This window comes from Zea mays, chromosome 5, assembly GCF_902167145.1.
Source record: "Zea mays cultivar B73 chromosome 5, Zm-B73-REFERENCE-NAM-5.0, whole genome shotgun sequence".
Taxonomy (NCBI): Eukaryota; Viridiplantae; Streptophyta; class Magnoliopsida; order Poales; family Poaceae; genus Zea; species Zea mays.
Genome location: NC_050100.1, coordinates 12,843,981 through 12,871,977, shown reverse-complemented (window position 1 = coordinate 12,871,977; position 27,997 = coordinate 12,843,981). Strand labels below are relative to the sequence as shown.

The 27,997-nt window shown below is 46.4% G+C and overlaps 2 protein-coding genes across 4 annotated transcripts; both read left to right on the top strand.

The window, feature by feature from the left end:
- Window positions 1-1,514: 1,514 nt before the first annotated feature.
- On the top strand, window positions 1,515-6,417 carry lox5 (linoleate 9S-lipoxygenase5). The gene is made up of 9 exons (NM_001112505.1): window positions 1,515-1,948; window positions 2,652-2,941; window positions 3,452-3,695; window positions 3,787-4,131; window positions 4,244-4,350; window positions 4,459-4,566; window positions 4,659-4,966; window positions 5,079-5,342; window positions 5,432-6,417. The coding sequence occupies exons 1-9, from the start codon at window positions 1,738-1,740 to the stop codon at window positions 6,216-6,218; spliced, it is 2,664 nt and encodes an 887-aa protein (NP_001105975.1). The 5' UTR covers window positions 1,515-1,737; the 3' UTR covers window positions 6,219-6,417.
- A 300-nt stretch (window positions 6,418-6,717) lies between these two features.
- On the top strand, window positions 6,718-12,934 carry LOC100216792 (Ethylene-insensitive protein 2). 3 transcript variants are annotated; one of them, XM_020553108.2, is made up of 9 exons: window positions 6,730-6,928; window positions 7,120-7,174; window positions 7,326-7,394; window positions 7,553-7,956; window positions 8,897-8,983; window positions 9,150-9,263; window positions 9,363-9,572; window positions 10,976-11,152; window positions 11,618-12,904. In XM_020553108.2, the coding sequence occupies exons 4-9, from the start codon at window positions 7,705-7,707 to the stop codon at window positions 12,356-12,358; spliced, it is 1,581 nt and encodes a 526-aa protein (XP_020408697.1). In that variant the 5' UTR covers window positions 6,730-6,928; window positions 7,120-7,174; window positions 7,326-7,394; window positions 7,553-7,704; the 3' UTR covers window positions 12,359-12,904. The 3 variants fall into 3 exon arrangements, with proteins under 3 accessions (NP_001346429.1, XP_008681281.1, XP_020408697.1); NM_001359500.1 differs by having other exon boundaries at window positions 6,718-6,928; window positions 7,326-7,956; window positions 11,618-12,934; XM_008683059.3 differs by lacking the exon at window positions 9,363-9,572 and having other exon boundaries at window positions 6,723-6,928; window positions 7,326-7,956; window positions 11,618-12,931.
- Window positions 12,935-27,997: the final 15,063 nt, after the last annotated feature.

The window sequence follows — 27,997 nt, the reverse complement described above, 5'->3', positions numbered from 1 at the left end:
TTTAAAAACTAAAAAAGAACAAAGAGATTAAAAATTAGTCTCTATAAACGTAACACGCCTAGTGTGACCAGACCACCAATCTTCCATCTGGAAAAACCGCTGTCGCCTTCTTGCATTCCATCCTGAGCTTGGTTTACAAGCAAAGCAAAGACGAATGATCTTTCTCGACCCGAGAGACTTGTCTGGGCCAAAAACAATCTGGAGGAGAAATTTATTGCTCCTCTATTTTTCGAAGGCTCGCCTTCACCGTACCAAATGGCGTCCGGAATTGTTTAGTCCTGTAGTATATATGTACGCGGAATCGGTCGCTCGTACGATCCGCCATCGGTTAGCACGAGAAGCTAGCGCCTGGTGCAGATCTTCTCGGGGTAGTTTTTAGTGTTGTCAACTATTATTATAAACAATTATTTAGAAAGTGAGTCTAACTTCATTGGTTATGATATGAAGAAAGTTGAGCTACACAGCCATGTCCATCGGTGTCGGCGAAACGTGCAGCAACTGAAACCGAAACCGCGGCCTTTCTCTTCGTTCGAGTTTTACACGGTGTCTATTCCGTGGCCCCGGCGGATGCCTTGCCATGACCGGGGCCGGGACCGGGAGGATCAACACTACGCACCTCCTCAGCTACGTAATTTACTACTAACACAAGCCAGGCGCAATTAAGACCGGCCGGTCAATGTCCAGTCCCTGTTTCCCTGTTCTGCTTGCAGGGCGGACCACCGAGAGGAAACAACGTTGAGGACGGCACGCGACCGTCACGACGCGCGGCCCTCACGGCCACTGTACATGATCGTCGTCGACGGCAGCAGCTCCGTAGGACGACTCAGCGCTGGAGCCTAGTGAAGGGTCTGCAGTGCACTCGCGACGACGTGTCTCGTGTGTGTCGTCGCCCTCGGAGTCGATGTGGGATGCGCATGGCACCGCAGCCCGTTTCCGCCGCGGTTTCGGTCTCGGCGCTATGGACACAGTCAGCTCGGCCTCTGGCCTCTGGGCTCGTCCGTGCTCGCTTGCAGGTTGCAATTACACACCTGCGCCGTTGCTGGCTCCGCCGGCGTGGACCAGCTGGAGCCGGAGAAACCGCGCATGTGCCCGGGGCAGCCGCCAGCCGGCTCCCAGCCTGATGGCTTTCTGATCTCGTTTTTCGTTTGTGTCGGATTGGTGGGTCGGAACGATTCTTAGCCGGATTGCTTCTCTAATTTATATAAACTTTAATCAACTGGAACGATTCCGGGTGCAATCCGACGTAAACGAACAAGGCCTTACCGGGATCACCATTACCATAAGCCGCACGGTCCCCAAACCCGTGACGCCGACGTATACCATACCATACCATACTATGTAATACGTACTATCCAATCTTAATCCCCGCATTTTTTAAACTAGTTTCTCATCATCATCGTCCTCGTCGTCATCTTCTTCTTCACCCTTTCCTTATCGTGTAGTAGTACATGTCGTTGTCGCCTACATCACTGGCTGGCAGAGCAGTAAGCAGTAAAGAGTAGGCGCAGCATAAAGCCGAGGCGAGCAGCCGTCGCCGCCTATATATCGCGGCGCAGGGCAGCAGGAGTTCCACACTTCCATACACGCCTGCCTTGTGCCTTCCCTTCCCTTGCCTTGCTTCGCTTATTGCCGGCACATCACATCGGCAGGCGAGGGACGGAGCGAGCAGGGAAGCCCATCCACCAGCCAGCCACCGCGTTCCTGAGAAGCGAGGAGCGAGAAAAGCGAAGAGCGGCCATGTTCTGGCACGGGGTCGCGGACCGGCTGACGGGAAAGAACAAGGAGGCGTGGAGCGAGGGCAAGATCCGCGGCACGGTGAGGCTGGTCAAGAAGGAGGTGCTGGACGTCGGCGACTTCAACGCCTCGCTCCTCGACGGCGTCCACAGGATCCTCGGCTGGGACGACGGCGTCGCCTTCCAGCTCGTCAGCGCCACCGCGGCCGACCCCAGTAAGCGAGCCCCTGCCCCACGCCACCTATCTGAACACGCCCGCTCCCGGTGGCCACGGGGCCGTGACGTGACGCCGGCCGCGCTCGCTCGCCGGCTCGCCGCCCGTGGCCGGACCGGAACGCACGGGCATGCGGCCACCGCGCGTTTCGCCGTCCATTTCGGTTTCTACGTTTCGTCTCTTCCTGCCTGTACTGGACTGGTCACCCGTCCGGCATGGCAAGCACACAGTCAGACGGACAGGAGCGACACCGCGCGACCCGTGAGAGTTGGTCGCTGGTCCATGGTCCGTTGCACCCGCGGTGGCTGGGTCCGTGTCTCTGCGACGAACTCATGATTGCGGTTAAGAAACTTGCTTGCCTGCTCTGCTTCCATGGACACGGACAGACAGTGAGACAGGGATGTATTTTTTTTTGGAATTTTCTCCGGGCTGGAACAGTTGTTGTGTGTGGGTGGTGTGGCATTCTGAATCTCGAACGCGACTGCGGTTTCATGTTCGCTATCGCTTCCACGGCAACGCTCCAGCTAGCGTCATCTGATTGCATGCAGGCGTTTAGGACCCGGCCGGCCGTACTGTAATCTCCGCTGAAATGTCGTATAGTAAACCTTGTTTATTAGTACTATTTTTGTGTGTGTGTGTGTGGAGCTAATAATGTGCTTAAACGAAACCTCGCCGTCATGCTGTCATGGGTTGGTGGATCCCAGGCAACGGGGGCCGTGGCAAGGTGGGGAAGGCGGCGCACCTGGAGGAGGCGGTGGTGTCGCTCAAGTCCACGGCGGACGGGGAGACCGTGTACCGGGTGAGCTTCGAGTGGGACGAGTCGCAGGGCATCCCGGGCGCCGTCCTGGTCAGGAACCTGCAGCACGCCGAGTTCTTCCTCAAGACGCTCACCCTCGAGGGCGTCCCAGGCAAGGGCACCGTCGTCTTCGTCGCCAACTCGTGGGTCTACCCGCACAAGCTCTACTCCCAGGAACGCATCTTCTTCGCCAACGACGTGAGTATTAATCTTTCTGATGCATGTCACGATTTTTTTTTTTGAAAAGCGACCAGCAGGAGGAGATCTACCGGGCATATATTAACAGAGAAGGAGTTTTAAAAAACTAATTACAAAAATTGAGGTTACTTTTTTTTTTGCTGCTAGAAGCAAAAATATGGACAAGACAAGGACAATCATTGCTATATGTATCTGTATACTCCTACACAACACGTACTACCAAACAACCGCATCCACACACTCATCACTTCGTATTATTGTTAGGGCTCTCTACTGCATTTACGTAGCATATGACTAAATTAACGCAAAGTAGTGCTGCTTAATTAGGTTTGTGGAAAGGATCCATCAGGGCATATTCATTATGCTCGTTTGTTGACCCAGAAGGCCAGAACTGGTTGATCCATCACGGCATATTCATCCTACGTTTTACTTCTGCCAGCACTATATTACTCCGTGGCTATATATAGAAAAAAACAGGCCAGTCTCACTCTAATCCTGTGTTGCTTGCAGACCTATCTGCCGAGCAAAATGCCGGCGGCGTTGGTGCCTTATCGGCAAGATGAGCTCAAGATTCTCCGTGGCGACGATAATCCTGGACCATACCAGGAGCATGATCGCGTCTACCGTTACGACTACTACAATGACCTTGGTGATCCCGACAAGGGCGAAGAGCACGCTCGGCCGATCCTCGGTGGCAGCCAAGAACACCCGTATCCCCGTCGCTGCAGAACTGGCCGGCACCCAACAAAGAAAGGTACTAGCTCAAGTCAGCTAGTGCTAGTCCATACCATACAGGATGCCAGAAATTTGGCTGAAATCCTTGCTGAGTTAACCTTTTTACGCAGACCCAAATTCGGAGAGCAGGCTTTTCCTGCTGAACCTGAACATCTACGTCCCGCGTGACGAACGCTTTGGGCATCTCAAGATGTCGGACTTCCTTGGGTACTCGCTGAAGACGATCATCGAGGCTGTTCTTCCAACACTGGGGACTTTCGTCGATGACACGCCCAAGGAGTTCGATTCGTTTGAGGATATCCTCGGGCTCTACGAGCTGGGCCCAGAGGCACCCAACAACCCACTGATAGCAGAGATCAGGAAGAAGATCCCCAGCGAGTTCCTTCGAAGCATTCTGCCGAACGGTAGCCATGACCACCCGCTAAAGATGCCCCTTCCAAATGTCATCAAATCAGGTAAACCCAAATTTCTTTTTTTTTTGGAATCTTTCTATGTTAAACGGCCGGTGCCTGAACTAGAAAAAAATTTACCATGGCTAAGGCTGAATCTTGGTTGGTATAAAACCAGATGTGTTGAAAAAGGCTCCGGAGTTTAAGTTTGGCTGGAGGACTGACGAAGAGTTCGCGAGAGAGACACTTGCAGGCGTGAACCCAGTAATCATCAAACGTCTGACGGTTAGCGTTCTTGCATCATTTGGATCGGCAAAAATACACCTTGCCCCATATATTAACTGAGTACAGAGCCTTAAAGGCCTTTTTTTATATATATATTTCGTATCTCAGGAGTTCCCCGCTAAAAGCACCCTGGACCCAAGGCAGTACGGAGACCACACCAGCAAGATCACTGAAGCTCACATCCGGCATAACATGGGAGGCCTGTCGGTGCAGAACGTATGCTGGACTGCATGAACGCACGCACGTACAACCGAAAGCCGCTTAAAACCATCGACTGATCTGATTTCCGCGTAACGAACCCTGTGCAGGCACTGAGGAACAAGAGGCTCTTCATCCTAGACCACCATGACCATTTCATGCCGTACCTCGACGAGATCAACGAGCTGGAGGGGAACTTCATCTACGCCAGCAGGACCCTACTGTTCCTGAAGGACGATGGCACGCTGAAGCCCCTGGCCATCGAGCTGAGCCTGCCCCACCCTGACGGCCAGCAGCGCGGCGCGGTCAGCAAGGTGTACACCCCGGCTCACACCGGCGTCGAGGGCCACGTCTGGCAGCTCGCCAAGGCTTATGCCTGCGTAAACGACTCTGCCTGGCATCAGCTGATCAGCCACTGGTATAAGAAATGTTTCTGGTGCCTTTTTCTCTTTTTTTTTCCTTTTAATTAATTAATGTACATAGATAACTGAAGCACTAATCTTAATTGTGTGGCTTGCATTGCATTGCAGGCTGAACACGCACGCGGTGATCGAGCCGTTCGTAATCGCGACAAACCGGCAGCTCAGCGTGGTGCATCCCGTGCACAAGCTGCTGAGCCCGCACTACCGTGACACGCTGAACATCAACGCCCTGGCACGCCAGACACTCATCAACGCCGGCGGCGTCTTCGAGCGCACCGTGTTCCCTGCAAAGTACGCGCTGGGGATGTCGGCAGACGTGTACAAGAGCTGGAATTTCAACGAGCAGGCTCTCCCAGCAGATCTCGTCAAGAGGTACGTAGACAATACACTGAGGTGAGCAGCACTAAACGCCTATAGAAAACTGTTCGGTTCTTGACGTGGTTGTGGTTGCGTGCGTTCAGAGGTGTGGCTGTGCCGGACCAGTCAAGCCCATATGGTGTCCGACTGCTGATCAAGGACTACCCCTATGCCGTTGACGGGCTCGTCATCTGGTGGGCGATCGAGCGGTGGGTCAAGGAGTACCTGGACATCTACTACCCTAACGACGGCGAGCTCCAGCGTGACGTGGAGCTGCAGGCGTGGTGGAAGGAGGTGCGTGAGGAGGCGCACGGCGACCTCAAGGACCGAGACTGGTGGCCCAGGATGGACACCGTCCAGCAGCTGGCTAGGGCGTGCACGACCATCATCTGGGTGGCATCCGCGCTGCACGCGGCTGTCAACTTTGGGCAGTACCCATACGCCGGGTACCTCCCGAACCGGCCGACGGCCAGCCGGCGCCCGATGCCGGAGCCAGGCAGCCACGACTACAAGAAGCTGGGAGCGGGGCAGAAGGAGGCGGACATGGTGTTCATCCGCACCATCACCAGCCAGTTCCAGACCATCCTGGGCATCTCGCTCATCGAGATCCTCTCCAAGCACTCCTCCGACGAGGTGTACCTCGGCCAGCGTGACGAGCCTGATCGCTGGACGTCAGACGCCAAGGCGCTGGATGCGTTCAAAAGATTCGGGAGCCGGCTGGTGCAGATTGAGAATCGGATCAAGACGATGAACGACAGTCCGGACTTGAAGAACCGGAAGGGGCCTGTGGAAATGCCGTACATGCTGCTGTACCCCAACACGTCGGACGTTACCGGCGAGAAGGCCGAGGGGCTTACTGCCATGGGCATTCCCAACAGCATCTCCATATGAGCCTGGGCAGATTGTGTCTCGTAGTAAATTGTTGTGCTGCGCCGTGCGATGTGTTTCTTCATTGGTTTTGTCAGTCTCAGGGTAGGGGATGGAGATCATACCATGATCTTTGTAGGGTTGAGAGAGGAGTCCACGCTTGAATATTGTTGTCATGTATGTAATTCTTGGTTAATAATAAAGTTCGTCAGTTCATTTCTTAGCCTATCAGTCTCCAGCCAAAACTTATACTTCAAAAAAAAGTAATAGGCATTTGATTCCAATATGATAATAAAATAGGACTACTTTTTCCGTCCGTTCACGCATGTGAGTGTTGCCGGTTCCGAAGACGATGACACGGGTATTCGTTTTTGTCCCGGGCTTATTCCTTTATGCTGGATTGGTGGGTCGAAACGATTTCTAACCGGATTGCTTATCTAATTTGTATAAATTTTTATTAGCTCAAACGATTCCGGACGCAATCCAATACAAACGAACAAGCCGTCAGGTGTCATGGAGTACTGTACTCATGTGTACTGTATTCCTGATGCCGCCGCCCGCCGACTTTGGCGGTTTGCCGGCCCTGCGAATGCCACCGCTCTTCCTAGCTGGGGTCGTACACTCTCCACGCCTCCCACGTCTTACTGCTCACCGCCACCACCCCGCCGCCTCTATCTCGGTCTGCGACGCGTTGGCCCATCCCTGCTCCCCGCCATGGTCTCTCGCCCACCGAGGTATGTTCGAGGAGCAAATAAGATGAGGAGCCAGTTTTCTTCTTCCGTTCTTCTCTCGCATTAGCCAAGGAAGGCACCGTAGAAAGATCCCCAAAGCTTTCCAGAAATCCGCTTTCACGATCAGTAGGGCTCGCAGTTTTTTTTTCTTTCCTACAGCGCATTTCTCGGTCTTCACCTCGCTCCTGTTGTAGAGTTCTCGTGGCAGGGGAATTCCAAGCGGAAAAGGGGGGAATTCTGGAATAAAAGGTAACAGCTGAAAAAGGGGTTTGCCCCTTCGGAGGCATCCTTTATTTTTTATATAAGTTCTTTTGGGGTTTTATTACTACACTTTATTTGGAAGAGGATTCTGTCTGACTACTTGCTGCCTTCTATATGATATGTTCTGATCACGTTGCAGGTGGCTCGGTCTTAACTGTTGAGGTTTCAGTTGGGAGGAACTACGAAGACACCTCATCACTAGTTCATGGTTGCTTATACAGTGCTCTTATAATTTCCATAAGGGGCATACATGTTATCATCTTAGGCTCTTAGCCATAGTATGATAGCAGCCCACATCCCTGTAAGAATTATGTGGTGTAACTCTTTGTGAAGCAAGTTAAAGTCCACATCCCTTGGTTTTTACAGTGCTGTGGATGATCATCTTCTCTGAGGAGTGGCAATCGACTAATTGGATCGTAAAGAGAGTCAAGATGGCCTGAGTTTGGTTTACTGTTCGCTATTAAGCTTAGTGGTCTGGTGTCTTCCATACTTTCGCTGATTAACATTATTTCTGCACCATGAATAGTGTGCATAGTATAGAATCTCTGGCTGCTGGGGATGCTCAACATAAACTTTTCCAAACCCTTGGACCAACGCTCTTGATTTCGATGGCATATATTGACCTTGGAAAGTGGTTGGTAGCAGTGGATGCTGGATCTCGGTTCGGCTATGATCTTGTGCTACTGGTGCTGTTCTTCAATTTCTCAGCCATTTTATTCCAATATCTGTCAACGTGTATCGGCATGGTCACTGGGAAGAATCTTGCAGAGGTACGATTTACTGTGATCTTTCTTGTTCTTGCCGTTGCAGAGATAATTCGTGGAACTCTTGCCAGTCAATACAACCACTGTGCAGAGATCTCACTAATTTTAGTTGACATAGTAGTGCTTAGCATAACCTTGAAAATGTTGCGTTTCTTATGCAATTCATAACAATGATTTGGCATCTCATCTATGGTCTATGGACCTGGCACTTATCTTTGAGTAGACAAGGGCAGGCTTGGATTCTCAAGTTCTGAATGTTTGTCTCAGAATCTAAAAAGAAGCGTATCCCTTTCTGAGTGAAATATAATGTAACTTAGTTACTCTGTGCCTGTATTTACTTCTTACTGTTAAGATTATTTCTGGGTTGCTGGTGAGGACTTTAAAATATACAGTATTTTCTCACAATAACCTCGGTTTCATGGATATAATGACAGTACAGATAATAGGAAACTAAGGTATCATTTGTCTCTTATCTTTCAACAAGCAAACATGCATGTGTATTGCATTATCCGTTCCAATACATCTTGGAATCAGACTCTATACTTCGTTGGACATGCCCTATTTTAACTCAGTTACTCACATGTTGTGAGTTCGGGTCAAGGACGAGACAGTAAACTAATTTGGATTCTTATTCTAATTCATCACAACAGTAAACCAATTAGGATTCGTATCTCTAATTCATTACGTACTGCTACTCTCAGTAAAACCGGTTAGGAATTATGCTTGGGGAGTGGAGGGACAGACGGACCGGGGCATGAATGAAAATTACTTCTTTTAGTATTAGATGCAAATAAGAAACAAGGAGAACTGCCAACAATAAACTTTATAGCTTGGAGTTTAAGTTCTATCAATTTAGTGTTCTTTTCATTCTAAAGCCTTTTAAACTGTTTCCTGTGTAGTCTTTTGGAGATATCAACCTTATTCTGTACTTCTACATGACTGATAGATCTGCTGCCTGGAATACAGTAAGGTGATATGTGTTGTTCTTGGTCTCCAGGCATGGCTATCCTTATTGACCTCTGAATTGACAATGGTATGCCTACAAACTTAAGATTTTTTCGCTCTGTTGTGATTCATTCTGGGATGTTTATATAATCATGCTATGCATGCATTTATTTTTGGAGTACTCATTACTCCTTACCAGAGCATGCCGTAGTTCTCATCTTATAAGTGTAACACTTAACATTTGGCTACTTCAGATTGCAGGCATGGCAGTGGGGTTCAACCTTGTGTTTGAACATGACAATCTTATCACAGCCATATGTTTTGCAAGTGTTGTTGTTAATCTACTACCATACACACTCTCCCGACTGGTAAATCTATAAATCCCAAAATAACCCCATCATAAAATGATAACCTTCTTAAGTATTCGACCTTATGTAATTCTTGTTTCCTACTCATGCTCATTCTAGGATAAGGTGGCTGGGATATGTAATGCCTGTATAGCTGGATTTACACTTCTTTGTTTTGTGCTTGGTTTATTAATCAGTCACCCACATACCCCAGTCAATATGAATGCGATGTTTCCCAAGTTGAGTGGTGAAAGCGCTTATTCACTGATGGCACTTCTTGGCGCAAATATAATAGTACACAACTTTTATACGCATTCGGCATTTGTTCAGGTAAGTCTAATTTCTAACGTATCTTGCTAATGCTTAGGTAAAGTGTTCAGATGGCATGTACAAGCACGTTCTCTTATCAATCCTGAATGAATGTGTCTTGCATGTTGAAAGTGATCCAACAACAACAAACCTCAGGGTGCTGAATGTAATGAAAAGTGATGTCTGGGAAATTGTAGCTGACCATGGGGTGCTGAATGTTGTTGGCAAATAATCTTGTGTGTCCGGATTAGAGTTCAGGTGCAGATTAGTGTCCAGGTTCAGTCTTTAGTGGTAGTAGGATTCTATCTAGTAGTTAAGGAAAATAAAGGCTGATTGAGGTATTAATTCTCTGCATTAACTAGGAAGCTATCACAGCCATATCTGTAGCTCTCGGCTGTGTATAAATATGGCTGCAAGCATTCAGCAGAGAATTACTGTGTCCATTTGTATGTTTTGGTGGGAGTTCTGGGTGACCTGTTGGGGTTTGGGGCTTTCAAATGTAATAAAAACAGATTAAGCAAATGTTTTTATCATGATTCATTACTAGGTTATTGGTGTTTGGATGTGCTGCTTCATGTTAGGGTTTTGTCCTTTCAAATGTAATGAAAACATCATGATTCATGACTAGGTTTGGTGTTTGGTTCTGCTGCTTCATGTTTGGTTTTATCCTTTCAAATGTAATGAAAAAAGAGTAAGAAAGCACTTTATCATGATTCATGACTAGGTTATTGGTATTTGGTTCTGCCGCTTTCAATTTCTAGAGCAGCCTGTGTCACTATTTGGAGGCTTTTGTTTTCTTTTTGTGTTGTCAGAGTTCTCATAATAAGAAACAAGTCTTCTTTATTGCATGTTATGATCCATTACTTATGAATCGATCTTCATCAAGAATGCATACAGAGTTGCTTAGTAAAAGCGCAATATAATGGACTCAACAAATAAATGGTATTAAGGTTGTTAGTATTTTTAGTTATGGCAATTCATAATACATGCCAAGTGGTTGGGATGTACTTAAAAACCTAGATATTTGGGGGGGGGGAGGAGACACCTCCCTGGCTATCCTTAGGTCTTGTTCGGTTGCATCGGGGTTGATGGGGATTAAATCTCTTTCTATTCAGTTTTGACTAGAAGGGGATTTAATCCCCTTTAATCTACTCTTAATCGAACAAGCTCTAAATTCCCATACAACCGAACAAAGCCAGGGGAGGTTCCAGGCTTGGAACATGGAACGACACAGGGGTTTCAATGACCCCGGAAGTCCATCACACTAATAACCAGTATAACTCATGAGGAGCTGGTTGGAATGTATTTTTCTACTTTCTCTTCCATTTCACAAAAAACAAATCAATTTTTATCTGATGTTTGCTTATAAGCTTAGTTGACTTCACTTGGTTTGATGTATGCTAATTCAGATATCATATGTGCAGGTCCAGAGAAGATCATCTCATACCCTTGGTTCCCTGTTTCATGACCACCTTTTCTCTATATTATTTATATTTACTGGGATTTACCTTGTGAATTATATTCTCCTGAGTTCAGCCGCAGATGAATCCAGTGAGACAGTGGTCATGAACTTTCAAGATGCTACAGAGCTAATGCACCAGGTATGTATCTCCAGTTTCTGCTTATTTGCTAAATCATGTTATCTTCTTTTATCATTACCAAGAAAAAGAACCACGGTTTCAGCATGTTGCATTTCTCTTATGGTTACGTGTTTGGATTTGCAATTACCCTAAATTGTTGAATTGTATATCTGATGTCTACCTTCCCTCAGCAAGTTAAAACTTTTTGATGAACTGCTTGGTGCATTGAACTTAGATATGGCATTGTTTCAGTACGTCAGGTTTGAGACCTGTCTGGCACAATTTTAAGAAAATGATAACTGTAATGCTTTTTAGTTCATCCATAGGTGGACGATAAAAATCAGTGGTTACACTGAATTAGAAAGCATATTACTTCCCATTCCTAAACAACTTAAGTTTCTGGTTGTTACATATCTAATAATTACTTTTAGTTCGGAATCTGCATGGAACCCCTTCCTGACTTCTGTGGATTCTTTCCTTCTGCAGATATTCACAAATCCTGCAGGACCAATTGTGCTATTAGTGATCCTTCTCTTTTCAAGCCATATCATCTCATTGACATGCATTGTTAGTGGTGAAGTAATTTCAGAGAACTTCTTTGGTGTTAAACTGCCGCTTTCGGCACATCATCTGCTACCTAAGGGTCTGGCCATGGTTCTTAATATCTATTTTGCGAAGGTTGCTGGTCCTGAAGGGATATATCAGTTACTTATTATGTGCCCAGTTATCCAGGCTATGCTTCTTCCTTCATCGATTATACCCATTTTACGTGTTTCCTCGTCAAGATTATTGATGGGAAGATACAGGATAGCTTTATGTATTGAAATCTTTGCCTTCCTCGCATTCCTTCTTGTGGTGTTCACAAATATAATTTTCACAGCAGAAATTATGTTTGGTACTAGCACTTGGACAAACAACCTGAAAGGAGATACTGGAAGCCCTGCTATACTTCCATATTCTGTTGTAGTCCTAATTTCATGTGCATCGATTGGATTTACACTGTTACTTGCTGTTACTCCACTAAAATCAGCAAGTAATGAAGCTCAGACTCATTTATCGTCCATGCACTCACAAAGAGGAGCTTTAGGCACTACTCAGAGAGAAGCAACATCTCTGAAAAAATTTGAGCATGAAGAAGTTCAGAGCTGTTCTGTTGGAGCTGTTCTTATGGGTTCATCGGAAGGTCATAAGAAGTCAGTCCATCTGCGGAGAACTTTATCTGGATAATTGTGCAGATGAAGAAATTAAGGGGTCCTCTGTTGATGCTGTTCCAAGGGATTCATTGGAGGGTCTTCAGAAGTCAACTTTTGAGATTAAGTATGATTCGGACGCCTCTGATGGTGGCGCCGAGCAATTTGTGGATAGATTGAAGCTGAACCATCACCATCTATAACCAATGAGGAGCCAAAATCAGTTGTGTAGTGGATGCAACCAGTTCCAGAGGTTTGTGCTATCATCGTACCAGTACCATACCATAGTGTTTCAGAAAATTTCGAGATGAAGCCCTCAAATGAAAAAGGTGGTTAAACAAGAAGGTGAAGGTAACTCAGATGAAGGGGAAATAGATGAGCTCTTAACTAGACATTCAACCTGTTGATGCCCTTCCTGTTATAGTGTGTTCCTATATTATCCATGTATGTGGTTGCCGCTCCATTAGGATTAGGGTTTCCATAGGTGTATATATGTAACCATTCTCTATTGGATTAGGGTTTCCATAGGTGTATATATGTAACCATTCTCTATGCAATGGAAGTGTAATCTCAATCTGTTACATGGTATAAGAGCTAGGTCTTCTCTGGCGCCCCCGCCTCCCTGCCCCAGATCTGGCGCCCTCGCCTCCTTGCCTCTGTTGTGGTGCCTCATGCACACACGTTTGCCTAGCCGCGGCAGAGAGCACGGGCGCCGTGCAAGCGCCGTCGCTGTTGCGGGCTAGCCATGCGAGCGTGCGAGTGTCGCTGTGGGCCAGCCACACGTACAGGCACGACCATCACCCCTTGCCTGGCCCCTTCAAGCTTCACCTGTCGTCGACGTCGCTCCTTCGCCTGGCTAGATCCGGCGTAGCCCCCTGCTTGGATGAACCGCCCAGCCGCCCTCCCATTCTCTTCATCGCCGTCACAACCGGATTCAACGCTATCGCGACCTTCACGGTCGGGTTCACCGTCTTCCTGGTTGGATCTGGCGCGGCCTTCTCGTGTGGATCCATCGTCGCCTCCTCTGTTCCACGTCGTCGGCTCCCCTGGCCAGAATCCGACATGGCCCCTCCAGCGGGAGCGGCCACCCTGATCGACGCAAACGTGCGCGCTGCCGTCGGCCTTTCTGGTGGGGCTTCTGGATGACCGGTCAAGGGAAAAAGCAAACGACCGACCCCTTCGAAGAGCAAGGTTGCTGCAAGCCTGCAACAGTGTCGCTCATGGTCCAGCTTCCTTGGTCGGATACGCGCCCTCCTGTTCCACGTGCCTGCTCCCATTCGTCTAACTTGCTCACGGTCCGAGCCCAGCACCATCCATCGCTCTCCAAGATGTGCCACCCTCTCTCTTTGGCGGTTTGGCCTTTCACCTGGATTCTTCCATTTTTGGTGGAAGACACAACTAAGCTTTGCGCTATTATAGTTTTTCTAGATACATTAATTTTACCTAACATAATGTACTATCAAGGTGCACAACAAAAACTATGTATCTATAAAAACTTCAATTTCCTGTAGTTAATTGAAATAGAGGGAATAGTAGTTAAAAGTAGAAGCTGGTGTTTACACAGACGAGGAAACTTGAGGCTTTGAGTAATCTGAAATATGAGAAATTTGGTGGAGGTATAACTATAAAACTTCAATTTCCTGTAGTTAATTGAAATAGAGGGAATAGTAGTTAAAAGTAAAAGCTGGTGTTTACACAGATGAGGAAACCTGAGGTTTTGAGTAGTCTGAAATATGAGAAATTTGGTGTAGGTATAACGATCCATCATTTCTTGCTCTTAATGATCATTTCTTGTACTGAGAACGATCAACGAGGGAATGCACAACAATGACAAATCGTCGGTCATGTATAATAAGAACACCAGATCAAAGACCCAAATTTGGCGATTCCTGGCTAGAGTTCGTTTGGTTTACATATTTGTAACGTACACGATAAACGATAACACGATAACGTTAAACATTTAAGTCCAATCATAATCATATACCACAATCGTATCATGTGCCATACTAGAAGTTGATAACAACCTATTCAAATTTATTACCGTTGCCATTTATGTTACTGTTGACGCTTTTTCGGAGCGCCAAATAATCAAGAAGAACCGACGGCGGTGCTCTCTGGTCAGGCGCGAACGGTCCGCGACCTGGCACAGGGGCTAGGGTTTCCTGCCTGACGGCCGGACGGTCCGCGCATGCGCAGGGGCGGCGGAAGATCACCGGCGGCGCCTGGATCTCACTCCCGGGAGGGACCCCGTCGGGGAGGAGAGATCCTAGGGGTTGTCTAGGCTCGGGCCGGCCGACCTAGACTCCTCTAATCGGCATAGAGTCGAAGAGAGGCGAAGAATTTGGGGATTGGATAGCTAAACCTAAACTAGACTAGAACTACTCCTAGGATAAAATGCGAAATAAAAGTTGTATTGATTCGATTGATGATTACAAATCGGCCGTAGACCTCTCTTTATATAGAGGAGGGGGGCTGGACCCTTTACATGACTGGATTCCGGGTTAATTCCGCAAATCTAGCCAACAAACATAGCACAAAACTCGGAACCCTAAACTGCTCTGCGCATGCGCGGACCGTCCGGCCCACAAGCGCGGACTGTCCGGACCGCGGACCGTCCGGCCTCAGGGCCGGACCGTCCGCCCGCTCAATATGGTGCTCAACATATGCCCCCCTGCCTTTTGGTGGAGCTGAGCAAACCAAAAGCAACTAACTCGATGTGATTACATCGGTTCTCTTAGGCATCCTGCCACATACTAGGATGGTACTGTTTGAGGAAACGCCCATTCAAAGCCTTAGGCAAGTCCTTGCCTTGTAATGTTTGTAGCAAATAGGCGTTGCCAGACATCACCTGTTTTACTTTATAAGGGCCTTCCCAGCTTGGTGACCATTTCCCGAACTTCCGGTCTTTATTCCTTAGAGGCAAAATGGTCTTCCACACCAGGTCCCCTACTTGAAATGATTTTGCTTTGACCTTCTTGTTGTAGGCCCTGACTACCATGATTTTGTCCTTTTCTATTGCTCCCAAAGCTATCATCCTTTTGTCAGTCACCTCATCAATATTATCCATCATTGAATCATAATAATTGGTAGCAGTTAGATCATTTTGTCTGGCAAACCTGATAGCATTCAAACTTATTTCCACAGGCAACACTGCTTCCTGCCCATAGACAAGCTCAAAAGGAGATACTTTAGTAGCCCTATGTTTAGATATTCTATGAGCCCATAAAGCCTCAGACAAAATCTTATGCCAATGTTTAGGATTATCAGATATTTTCTTTTTTATCAAATTAATCAATGTCCTATTGCTAGACTCGGCCTGACCATTGGCCTGAGCATAATATGGAGATGAATTAAGCAGCTTAATTCTGTATAATTCAGCAAATTCACGTACCTCCTTTGACATAAAAGAGGTACCTTGATCTGTTGTTAAGGTCTGGGGAATGCCGAATCTATGAATGATATGCTCAGTTATAAACTCAATTACCTCCTTGTGTGTCATGTTCTTTAGAGCAACGGCTTCAGTCCATTTGGTGAAGTAGTCAGTGGCAACTAACACAAACCGATGCCCCTTTGAAGATGAAGGATGAATTTCTCCAATAAAGTCTAATCCCCATCCTCTGAACGGCCAAGGCTTGATGATAGGATGTAATTCGGCTGCAGGGACCAACTGTAGGTCGCCGAATTTTTGACACACTTGGCAACCCTTGTAGTACTTGAAACAATCAGCTATCATACTAGGCCAATAAAAACCAGACCTTCACAACAACCACTTCATCTTTGGAGCTGATTGATGAGTACCACAAATTCCTTCATGTACTTCGGCCATGGCTAATATAGCGTCATCTGGGCCCAAGCATTTAAGTAGGATGTCATTGACTGTTCGGCGGTAAAGTTCATCACTCATCAAAACATACTTGAAAGCTGTTCGCCGAATGTTCTTATCTGTCCTGATATTGGGATTTCGTAAATAATTAAGTATAGGTGTCCTCCAATCACTTGCATCGGCTTCATTGTCAGCTGAATCGATTAAGAGAACTTTTCTGGTAACCCCGGACGGTCCGGCGTCATCACGCGGACGGTCCGCGACCTGGGAATTTGGTTCTGCACTGGTTATCAGATTTTCAGTTTTGTGAAATTTCCCTCTCTTTATCCGATAACCTGATGCATCTTGTGCCAAATTGTTAGCTCTATGATTCTCAACTCTAGAAATATGCCGAATACTGAATTCGTCAAAAGAATGGATTATGCTCCAACATTTCTCAAGGTAACTATTTAGAGTACCATCAAAACATTGATATTCTTCTAACACTTGTTGGATAACCAGCTGAGAATCACCAAATACCTTCACATGTTTTACTCCCATACCATTTAAAAGTTCTAAACCGAATAGGAGGGCCTCATATTCAGCTTGATTATTAGTGCAATAAGTTTTCAATCGGCTAGAGAAGTCAAAGGAGACATTACTTGGTGAAACAAGTACAATGCCAATTCCTTGCCCTTCATTGCAAACCGATCCATCAAAATATAAAGTCCAAGGAGTAATAGTGAGGAATGACATGTATAGCTCATGAATATCATTAATCTGATGTTCTACAATGAAATCCGCTACGACTTGGCCTTTCATAGATTTCAGTGGTTCATAGGCCAAGTCATATTCTATTAGTGCATAAGCCCACTTACCAATTCTACCACTCATAATTGGGTTATGCAACATGTATTTGATCACATCGTCTTGACTAGAAACAGTGCAATGACTAGACAGTAAATAACATCTACATTTGGTGAAGGCATAAAACAAGCATAAGCATAACTTTTCAATAAAAGTGTACCTTGTTTCAGCATCCACCAACCTTCGGCTTAGATATGTCACCACATGCTCGTTCCCCTCAGTTTTTTGTGTCAGAACAGCCCCAATGACCTTATCCTCAGCTGCAATGTATAATCGAAATGGCACTCCTGCTCGTGGTGCTTTTAATACGGGAGCCGAAGATAAGTATTTTTTGATGAGATCAAATGCTTCTTGCTGTTCCACCCCCAAGCGAATTCGGCATCATTCTTAAGCCGAAGAATAGGGGTAAACGCATCAATCTTCCCGACTAGGTTAGAAATAAACCTTCATAAATAATTCACCTTGCCGAGGAACCTCTGTACCTCGACCTTAGAGGTCGGAGGCCCCACATTCCGAATAGACTTGATTCGGTCAGGGTCTATCTCTATACCATGTTCATGTATGACAAATCCTAAAAACTTACCAGCCGACACTCCAAAAGCACATTTACGTGGGTTCATTTTCAAACCATACTGACGCATTTTATCAAAGGCTTTGCGCAAATCAGCTATATGAGAACTAAACTCAACCGATTTGACTACAATATCATCAATGTAAACTTCCACAGTGTTTCCTAACAATTCATGGAAGATCAAATTCATAGCCCTCTGATAAGTGGCACCAGCATTTTTCAGACCAAATGTCATGACAACCCACTCAAATAAACCAATGAAGCCTGGACATATAAAGGCCGTTTTAGACGCATCTTCTTCGGCCATGAAAATCTGATTATATCCGGCATTACCATCAAGGAAGCTAATAATTCTATTTCCTGATGCATTATTGATTAATGTGTCGGCTATGGGCATAGGATATTCGTCTTTAGGAGTTGCTCTATTTAAATTGCGAAAATCAATGCATACTCTAAGTTTACCTGACTCCTTCTTCTCCACCGGCACAATATTGGAGACCCACTCTGCGTATCTGCAAGGTCTGATAAAATCAGCTTCTAGTAGCCGGTGGATTTCGTCCTTGATGCGTGGGAGAAGATCTGGACGAAATGTTCTAGCTCTTTGCTTGAAAGGTCTGAAACCAGACTTGATAGGCAGCCGATGCTCTACGATCTCTCGGCTTAATCCAGGCATCTCAGTGTAATTCCAAGCAAAGCAATCTGAATATTCCTTCAATAGACCGATCATCTAATTTCTAGGATCGGTCTCCAGGTCTTGTTTACAAAAGTCGGCCTTGGAGTTTTACCATCTCCTATGTCAATCTCCTCCAAAGGATCGGCCGATGTAAACCCCTGTCCTAGTTTATCAAGATCTCGGAATTCCTCTATCATGTTCCTCGCAGAGGAATTAGATGATCTTTGTATGATGGCGGACTTTCCGGCCTCGGGGACCGAATCATCCATAATACTATCCTTTTGTTGTGATATATGTTCGGTCTTAAAGTCCGAACCCTTTTGTGAAAGACCAGACCATCCGGCCTTGGAAGCCGAACTGTCCGTGGCCAGAGACTCATGAGTTTTGTGTGTATTCATCATTTAAACTTTATTTAGGATTTAGCCGATTCTCCATCGGCTCTAGCATTATAGGAATGAAACCTTTCTTATCTATACTTATGAATTGATAATCAGAAAAATCTACTCCTGTGAGACATGTAGCAGTCTCATAAGTCCAGAGTACAGGGGCATCGGCCACAGCGATGCAGGCCGATACATCAGCATGTACTTGTTCTATGTCATCGCCTACCCATTGTATTAGCATTTGATGTAATGTAGAAGGTATACATTGATTGGCGTGAATCCAATCTTTGCCTAGAATTAAACTGTAATTTCCTTCTACATCAGCGACGAAGAATGCAGCAGCAAGGGTCTTAGTCCCGATGGTTAATTCAACGGATGTGACTCCCCTGGCTTTGATCGAACTATCAGTTCCAACACCGCTGAGGGTCATGTTGGTCTTGACAAGTTCGTCATCTTGTTTACCTAATTTTCTGTATAATGAATAAGGCATTAGATTTACAGCCGCCCCTCCGTCTACCAACATCTTAGCAATCGGCATCCCATCAATGTGACCGCGCACGAAGAGCGGCTTTAAATGATTTACCGATTCCTTTGGTTTAGTAAAGGCGGCTTCTTTAGGACCAAAATCAAACTGGGCAACAACAGGTTCATCGTCGCTGATGATAGTACAATCGGCAGAAAATGTAATAATATTTACATCCATACCTGGGCGTTCTGGAGAAGCCTCGTAGTCGACCAGGTCTTCTCCCAGCAAGTCGTCCTCTTCCATTGATGTTGTCGTGTCGTTGGAGGCCTCCTGGTGAACGGCGGACGGTCCGCACGCGGGGGCCGAACGGTCCGCGCCTGGTGCAGGTTGTCCAGAGGCTTCCTGGTGAACGGCGGACGGTCCGTGTGCGGGGGCCGGACGGTCCGCGCCTGGTGCAGGTTGACTTTCTATTTCTATGACCGTCTGTTTTTTCTCAACGGCCTTCGGTCTCCATTTCTTTTGCGGTGGCGGGTATAGTGGATGTGTGTCATTAAATGTATTTTCCGCCTCCTTCTCCTGGCTCTCCTTTGCTCTTAGGCGCTGTAATTTTCTCTTTTGGGATCGTGTCAATCCCGCTGGGCACCATCGAGGCATGGAGTATTTTGGATCGGCTGTTTTGATAGTAGCCGTATCCTTTTCGGTTGTGTTGGCCGATTCGCCGAAAATCATCGGCCTTTTATTGTCTCCCTGTATGACAACATCTGCGGTGCCTATTTTGATGATGTCCTTTTTTGTTGTTCTTTGAGTTGCTACAGGCATATGCCCCCCTGCCGGATTGGTCGGCCTTGAAGGCCGAGTAGTCCGGCAATCCTGTTGGGTTTGTGCCTGGTGACCGGATTGAGCAGTGCTCAATCGGTCTTGTACTGGTAGCGTCAACCTGTCAAAAACAGATGCTTGGGGTGCCCCCCAGGCGGGGTACTGTGGCATCCCAAATGGATATGGTGGCATGCCCCACATTTGATTTGGGACATACGGCGGAGGTAAATATGTGTATGGATATGGCATAGGTGGATATTGAAAGGGAAATGTGCCCTTGGGCCATTTCTAAGTATTTTGGTGATTGAGTGCCAACGCAAGTGCTTAAATGTGAATTTATGCTCATGGATGGACAAAGTGCAAATCAAGAGTAAAGGTATGTTTCTCAGCCTTAGTACATTGGTTTTGTATACTAATATACTTGTCTAAGTGTTAGAAACAGAAAGAAGAAGAAAAGAAAAGAGGTGAAAAGGCTTGGCTGTGTACAGCCAAGACTCAGCTCAGTCTGGCACACCGGACTGTCCGGTGGTGCACCGGACAGTGTCCGGTGCGCCAGGCTGACTCGGCGTGAAGTGGCCGCTCTCGGGAATTCGCCGACGGCGTACGGCTAAAATTCACCGGACTGTCCGGTGTGCACCGGACTGTCCGGTGAGCCAACGGTCGGCCGGGCCAACGGTCGGCCGCGGAATCTGCGCGCGACACGTGGCCGGGCCAACGGTCGGGAGCGGGCACCGGACTGTCCGGTGTGCACTGGACATGTCCGGTGCGCCAACGGCTCCCAGATCTGCAACAGTCGGCAGCGCCATTTTAGGAAGGAAATCGGGCACCAGACAGTGTCCGGTGTGCACCGGACTGTCCGGTGCCCCCGACGACAGAAGGCAAGATTGGCCTTCCAGATTTGCTCTCAACGGCTCCTAGCTGCCTTGGGGCTATAAAAGGGACCCCTAGGCGCATGGAGGAGAACACCAAGCAACCTTAGAGCATTCTTGATCATCCACACTCAGTCTTTGCGCATTCGTTTGTCATTCTCAGTGATTCGAGCTCCGTTCTAGTGAGAACTTTGAGATAGTCTTTTGAGCTCGATTCTTGGCCGTGTGTGTGCGCATTTTGCTGTGGATTTGTGTGTGTTGCTTCCCTCCCTTACTCCGTGCTTCTTTGTGAACTTCAAGTGTAAGGGCGAGAGACTCCAAGTTGTGGAGATTCCTCGCGAACGCGATAAGAAAAGAAAAGCATAACACTGTGGTATTCAAGTTGATCATTGGATCACTTGAGAGGAGTTGAGTGCAACTCTCGTCCGTTGGGACGCCACAACGTGGAGTAGGCAAGTTTTGTACTTGGCCGAACCACGGGATAAACCACTGTGTCTTATCTGTGTTGAACTCCCTGTGGTTATCGTATTGTGCAAGATCTTCTCTCTAGCCACTTGGCATTAACTGTGCTAACGCTTAATCAAAGTTTTGTGGCTTAAGTTTTTAAGTTCTACAGGATCACCTATTCACCCCCCCTCTAGGTGCTCTCAATTGGTATCAAAGCCGCTCTCTTCAAGAAAGGGACTAACCGCCCGAAGAGATGGATCCTAAGGGCAAGGGGATGGTGATCAACGACAAGGACAAGGAGACCTTCGTCAACGAGCCCAATGATGACAAGCCCACCGACTCAGGCTCGGGCCACAAAAGAAAAGACGGGAGGAAGAAGAAGACAAGGCGCATCAAGGAAATTGTCTACTACGACAACGACGAATCTTCCTCCTCCCAAAAGGACGACGACGACCACGATAGACGAAAGACGGTTAACTCAAACTTTTCTTTCGATTATTCGCGCATCCCGCATAGTTCAAATGCTCAATTGCTACCCATTCCACTTGGCAAGCCCCCTCACTTTGATGGAGAGGACTACGGATTTTGGAGCCACAAAATGCGTACTCACCTGTTTTCTCTCCATCCAAGCATTTGGGAGATTGTGGAAAGTGGAATGAAATTTGATAGCTCGGATAGCCCTGTGTTTATTAATGAACAGATCCATAAAAATGCACAAGCTACTACTGTGTTGCTAGCCTCCTTGTGCAGGGACGAGTATCACAAGGTGAGCGGCTTGGACAATGCCAAGCAGATCTGGGACACCCTCAAGATCTCTCATGAGGGAAACGATGTCACCTTGCTCACCAAAATGGAGTTGGTGGAAGGCGAGCTTGGACGGTTCGCGATGATAAGGGGTGAGGAGCCGACACAAACATACAACCGGCTCAAGACCCTTATCAACAAAATAAGGAGCTACGGGAGCACGCGATGGACGGACCACGACGTCGTCCGCCTAATGCTAAGGTCATTTACCGTTCTTGATCCTCATTTGGTGAACAATATTCGTGAAAATCCCAGGTACACCAAGATGTCGCCCGAAGAAGTTCTTGGGAAATTCGTTAGCGGGCGAATGATGATCAAGGAGGCGAGGTACGTGGACGACGCCTTGAATGGTCCGATCAACGAGCCGCAACCCCTTGCTCTCAAGGCAACACGAAGCAAGGAGGCGCTACCTAGCAAGGTGGCACAGATTGAGGCGGCCGGACTTAATGATGAAGAGATGGCTCTCATCATCAAAAGATTCAAGACGGTGCTTAAAGGTCGCAAGGGACAGCCAAGCAAGACCAAAGCCAAGGGGAAGCGCTCATGCTTCAAATGCGGTAAGCTTGGTCATTTTATTGCTAACTGTCCCGACAATGATAGTGATCAGGATCAAGGGAACAAGAGGGAGAAAAAGAAGAACTATAAGAAGGCAAAGGGCGAGGCTCATCTTGGCAAGGAGTGGGATTCAGACTGCTCCTCGTCCGACTCCGACAATGAGGGACTCGCCGCCACTGCCTTCAACAAGTCATCCCTCTTCCCAAACGAGCGTCACACTTGCCTCATGGCAAGGGAGAAGAAAGTAAGCACTCCTAATACTAGTACTTATGCTTCTTCAAGTGAGGATGAGTCTAGTGATGATGATGAGATAGATTACTCATGCTTATTCAAGGGATTAGATAGAACTAAGGTAGACAAAATTAATGAATTGATTGATGCCTTGAATGATAGGAATATACTGTTAGAAAAGCAAGAGGATTTGTTGTATGAAGAACATGATAAATTTGTAGAAGCTCAGAAATCTCTTGCTCTAGAAATTAAGAGGAATGAAATGCTCTCTAGTGAATTATCTTCTTGTCATGAAACTATTGCTAAGTTAAAAAGTTTTAATGATGATTTAAATGCTAAACTAAAAGTAGCTAGTAAATCTAATTCTTGTGTAGAAATTGTTGAAACTTGTAATAGGTGTAAAGATTTTGACATTGATGCTTGTAGTGATCATTTAGTTTCAATTTCTAAATTAAATGAGGAATTAGCTAGTCTTAATGCCCAACTTAAGACTAGCAAGAATGAATTTGACAAGCTAAAATTTGCAAGGGATGCCTACACGATTGGTAGACACCCCTCAATTAAGGATGGACTTGGCTACAAGAGGGAAGCCAAGAACTTGACAAGCCATAAGGCTCCCATCTCCGCCAAGGAGAAAGGAAAGGCCCCTATGGCTAGTAGTGTGCAAAAGAACCATGCTTTTATGTACCATGATAGGAGACAATCTAGAAATGCTTATAGGAGTTGTAATGCATATAATGCCTTTGATTCTCATGCCATGTTTGCTTCTAGTTCTTCTTATGTGCATGATAGAAATGTTGGTAGGAGAAATGCTGTTCATAATTTGCCTAGGAGAAATGTTGTTAATGTTCCTAGGAAAGTAAATGAACCTTCTACAATATATCATGCTTTAAATGCTTCTTTTGCTATTTGTAGAAAGGATAGGAAGATAGTTGCTAGAAAATTAGGGGCAAGATGCAAGGGAGACAAAACTTGCATTTGGGTCCCTAAGGATATTTGTGCTAACCTTGCAGGACCCAACATGAGTTGGGTACCTAAGACCCAAGCCTAAATTTGCCTTGCAGGTTTATGCATCCGGGGGTTCAAGCTGGATTATTGACAGCGGATGCACAAACCATATGACGGGGGAGAAGAAGATGTTCACCTCCTACGTCAAAAACAAAGATTCCCAAGATTCAATAATATTCGGTGATGGGAATCAAGGCAAGGTAAAAGGGTTAGGTAAAATTGCAATCTCAAATGAGCACTCTATCTCTAATGTGTTTTTAGTAGAGTCTCTTGGATATAATTTGCTATCTGTTAGTCAATTATGCAATATGGGATATAACTGTTTGTTTACAAATGTAGATGTGTCTGTCTTTAGAAGATGTGATGGTTCACTAGCTTTTAAGGGTGTACTAGACGGCAAGCTTTACCTAGTTGATTTTGCAAAAGAAGAGGCCGGTCTAGATGCATGCTTAATGGCTAAGACTTGCATGGGCTGGCTGTGGCATCGCCGCTTAGCACATGTGGGGATGAAGAACCTCCACAAGCTTCTAAAGGGAGAACATGTGATAGGTCTAACCAATGTTCATTTCGAAAAAGATAGACCGTGTGCAGCTTGTCAAGCAGGGAAACAAGTGGGAGGCTCTCATCACACCAAAAATGTGATGACAACATCAAGACCCCTGGAGCTGCTACATATGGACCTCTTCGGACCCGTCGCCTATCTGAGCATAGGAGGAAGTAAGTATGGTCTAGTTATTGTTGATGACTTTTCCCGCTTCACTTGGGTGTTCTTTTTGCAGGATAAGTCTGAAACCCAAGGGACCCTCAAGCGCTTCCTAAGGAGAGCTCAAAATGAGTTTGAGCTCAAGGTAAAGAAGATAAGGAGCGACAACGGGTCCGAGTTCAAGAACCTTCAAGTGGAGGAGTTCCTTGAGGAGGAAGGGATCAAGCACGAGTTCTCCGCTCCCTACACACCACAGCAAAATGGTGTGGTAGAGAGGAAGAACAGGACGTTAATCGATATGGCGAGGACGATGCTTGGAGAATTCAAGACCCCCGAGCGTTTTTGGTCGGAAGCCGTGAACACGGCTTGCCACGCCATCAACCGGGTCTACCTTCATCGTCTCCTCAAGAAGACTTCGTATGAGCTACTAATCGGTAACAAACCCAATGTATCTTACTTTCGTGTATTTGGGAGCAGGTTCTACATTCTAGTGAAGAAGGGTAGAAATTCTAAATTTGCTCCCAAAGCTGTAGAAGGGTTTTTGTTAGGTTATGACTCAAATACAAAGGCGTATAGAGTCTTCAACAAATCATCAGGTTTGGTTGAAGTCTCTAGCGACGTTGTATTTGATGAGACTAATGGCTCTCCAAGAGAGCAAGTTGTTGATTGTGATGATGTAGATGAAGAAGATGTTCCGACGGCCGCTATACGAACCATGGCGATTGGAGAAGTGCGGCCACAGGAACAAGATGAACGAGATCAACCTTCTTCCTCAACAACGGTGCATCCTCCACCTCAAGACGATGAATAGGTTCATCAAAAGGAGGCGTGTGATCAAGGGGGAGCACAAGATGATCACGTGATGGAGGAAGAAGCGCAACCGGCACCTTCAACCCAAGTTCGAGCGGTGATTCAAAGGGATCATCCCGTCGACCAAATTTTGGGTGACATTAGCAAGGGAGTAACTACTCGATCTCGATTAGTTAATTTTTGTGAGCATTACTCCTTTGTCTCTTCTTTTGAGCCTTTCAGGGTAGAGGAGGCCTTGCTAGATCCAGATTGGGTATTGGCCATGCAGGAGGAACTCAACAACTTCAAGCGCAATGAAGTTTGGACACTGGTGCCTCGTCCCAAGCAAAATGTTGTGGGAACCAAGTGGGTGTTCCGCAACAAACAGGACGAGCACGGGGTGGTGACAAGGAACAAGGCTCGACTTGTGGCAAAAGGTTATGCCCAAGTCGCAGGTTTGGACTTTGAGGAGACGTTTGCTCCTGTGGCTAGGCTAGAATCAATTCGTATCTTGCTAGCATATGCCGCTCACCATTCTTTCAGGTTGTTCCAAATGGATGTGAAGAGCGCTTTCCTCAACGGGCCAATCAAGGAGGAGGTGTACGTGGAGCAACCCCTGGCTTCGAGGATGAACGGTACCCCAACCACGTGTGTAAGCTCTCTAAGGCGCTCTATGGACTTAAGCAAGCCCCAAGAGCATGGTATGAATGCCTTAGAGACTTTTTAATTGCTAATGCTTTCAAGGTTGGGAAAGCCGATCCAACTCTTTTCACTAAGACTTGTGACGGTGATCTTTTTGTGTGCCAAATTTATGTCGATGACATAATATTTGGTTCCACTAACCAAAAGTCTTGTGAAGAGTTTAGCAGGGTAATGACGCAGAAATTCGAGATGTCGATGATGGGCGAGTTGAACTACTTCCTTGGGTTCCAAGTGAAGCAACTCAAGGACGACACTTTCATCTCCCAAACGAAGTACACGCAAGATCTGCTAAAGCGGTTTGGGATGAAGGACGCCAAGCCCGCAAAGACTCCGATGGGAACCGACGGACACACCGATCTCAACAAAGGAGGTAAGTCCGTTGATCAAAAAGCATACCGGTCAATGATAGGGTCTTTACTTTATCTATGTGCTAGTAGACCGGATATCATGCTTAGCGTATGCATGTGTGCTAGATTTCAATCCGATCCTAAGGAGTGTCACTTAGTGGCGGTGAAGCGAATTCTTAGATATTTGGTTGCTACGCCTTGCTTCGGGCTCTGGTATCCAAAGGGGTCTACCTTTGACTTGGTTGGATACTCAGACTCCGACTATGCTGGATGTAAGGTCGATAGGAAGAGTACATCGGGGACGTGTCAATTCTTAGGAAGGTCCCTGGTGTCATGGAACTCTAAGAAACAAACCTCCGTTGCCCTATCCACCGCTGAGGCCGAGTACGTTGCTGCAGGACAGTGTTGCGCGCAACTGCTTTGGATGAGGCAAACCCTCCGGGACTTTGGCTACAATCTGAGCAAAGTCCCACTCCTATGTGATAATGAGAGTGCTATCCGCATGGCGGAAAATCCTGTTGAGCACAGCCGCACAAAGCACATAGACATCCGGCATCACTTTTTGAGAGACCACCAGCAAAAGGGAGATATCGAAGTGTTTCATGTTAGCACCGAGAACCAGCTAGCCGATATCTTTACCAAGCCTCTAGATGAGAAGACCTTTTGCAGGTTGCGTAGTGAGCTAAATGTCTTAGATTCGCGGAACTTGGATTGATTTATAGCATACTTGTGTTTATGCCTTTGATCATGTTCCTTCTGCATTTTGTTGCTTATTGTGGTGCTCAAGTTGTACAAACACTCCCTGGACCTCACAAGTCCGTTGCAAAGTGATGCACATGTTTAGGGGGAGATGTGTTACAACTTGACCCTTTGAGACTAACCATGTGCTTGAGTTTGATGATTTAGTCTCGAAGGAGGATTGAAAGGGAAAAGGTGGACTTGGACCATGAAAGACTTCCACTGCACTCCGATGAGAGGGTAACTTATTACAAGTTCATCTTTTAACTCTTATTGCCTATTTGCTCTTAATTGAAGATTTTGGTGAGGCAATGGGGTTAAAGGGCCAAGATTGATCCCGTTTTGGTGCTTGATGCCAAAGGGGGAGAAAATAAAGGCCAAAGCAATAAATGGATCAGCTACCACTTGAGAAATTTTGAAAATAGTAAAATAGAGCTTTTTGTTTTGTCAAAACTCTTGCATTGTCTCTTTTGTCAAAAGTTGGCCTCTTGTGGGGAGAAGTGTTGATTATGGGAAATAGGGGGAGTTTTTGAAATCTTTGATCAATCTCTTTTGGAATGACTCTATTTATGCTTCAACATGTGTGTTTGACTTAGAGATAGAGATTTGAGTTTGATTTGCAAAAACAAACCAAGTGGTGGCAAAAGATGATCCATATATGCCAAAATTGAATCAAAATAAATTTGAGTTTTATTTGAAGTGATATTGCACTTGTTCTAGTCGCTTTATGTTGTGTTGGCATAAATCACCAAAAAGGGGGAGATTGAAAGGGAAATGTGCCCTTGGGCCATTTCTAAGTATTTTGGTGATTGAGTGCCAACGCAAGTGCTTAAATGTGAATTTATGCTCATGGATGGACAAAGTGCAAATCAAGAGTAAAGGTATGTTTCTCAGCCTTAGTACAT

Excerpts from the sequence above, each read along its gene's own strand:
- lox5 (NM_001112505.1), top strand. The coding sequence starts at position 1,738 with ATGTTCTGGCACGGGGTCGCGGACCGGCTGACGGGAAAGAACAAGGAG. Across the intron at positions 4,351-4,458 it reads TAATCATCAAACGTCTGACG|GAGTTCCCCGCTAAAAGCAC; the intron begins GTTAGCGTTCTT and ends TTCGTATCTCAG. Across the intron at positions 4,567-4,658 it reads GAGGCCTGTCGGTGCAGAAC|GCACTGAGGAACAAGAGGCT; the intron begins GTATGCTGGACT and ends AACCCTGTGCAG.
- LOC100216792 (NM_001359500.1), top strand. The coding sequence starts at position 7,705 with ATGAATAGTGTGCATAGTATAGAATCTCTGGCTGCTGGGGATGCTCAA. Across the intron at positions 7,957-8,896 it reads CTGGGAAGAATCTTGCAGAG|ATCTGCTGCCTGGAATACAG; the intron begins GTACGATTTACT and ends CATGACTGATAG. Across the intron at positions 9,264-9,362 it reads CATACACACTCTCCCGACTG|GATAAGGTGGCTGGGATATG; the intron begins GTAAATCTATAA and ends TGCTCATTCTAG.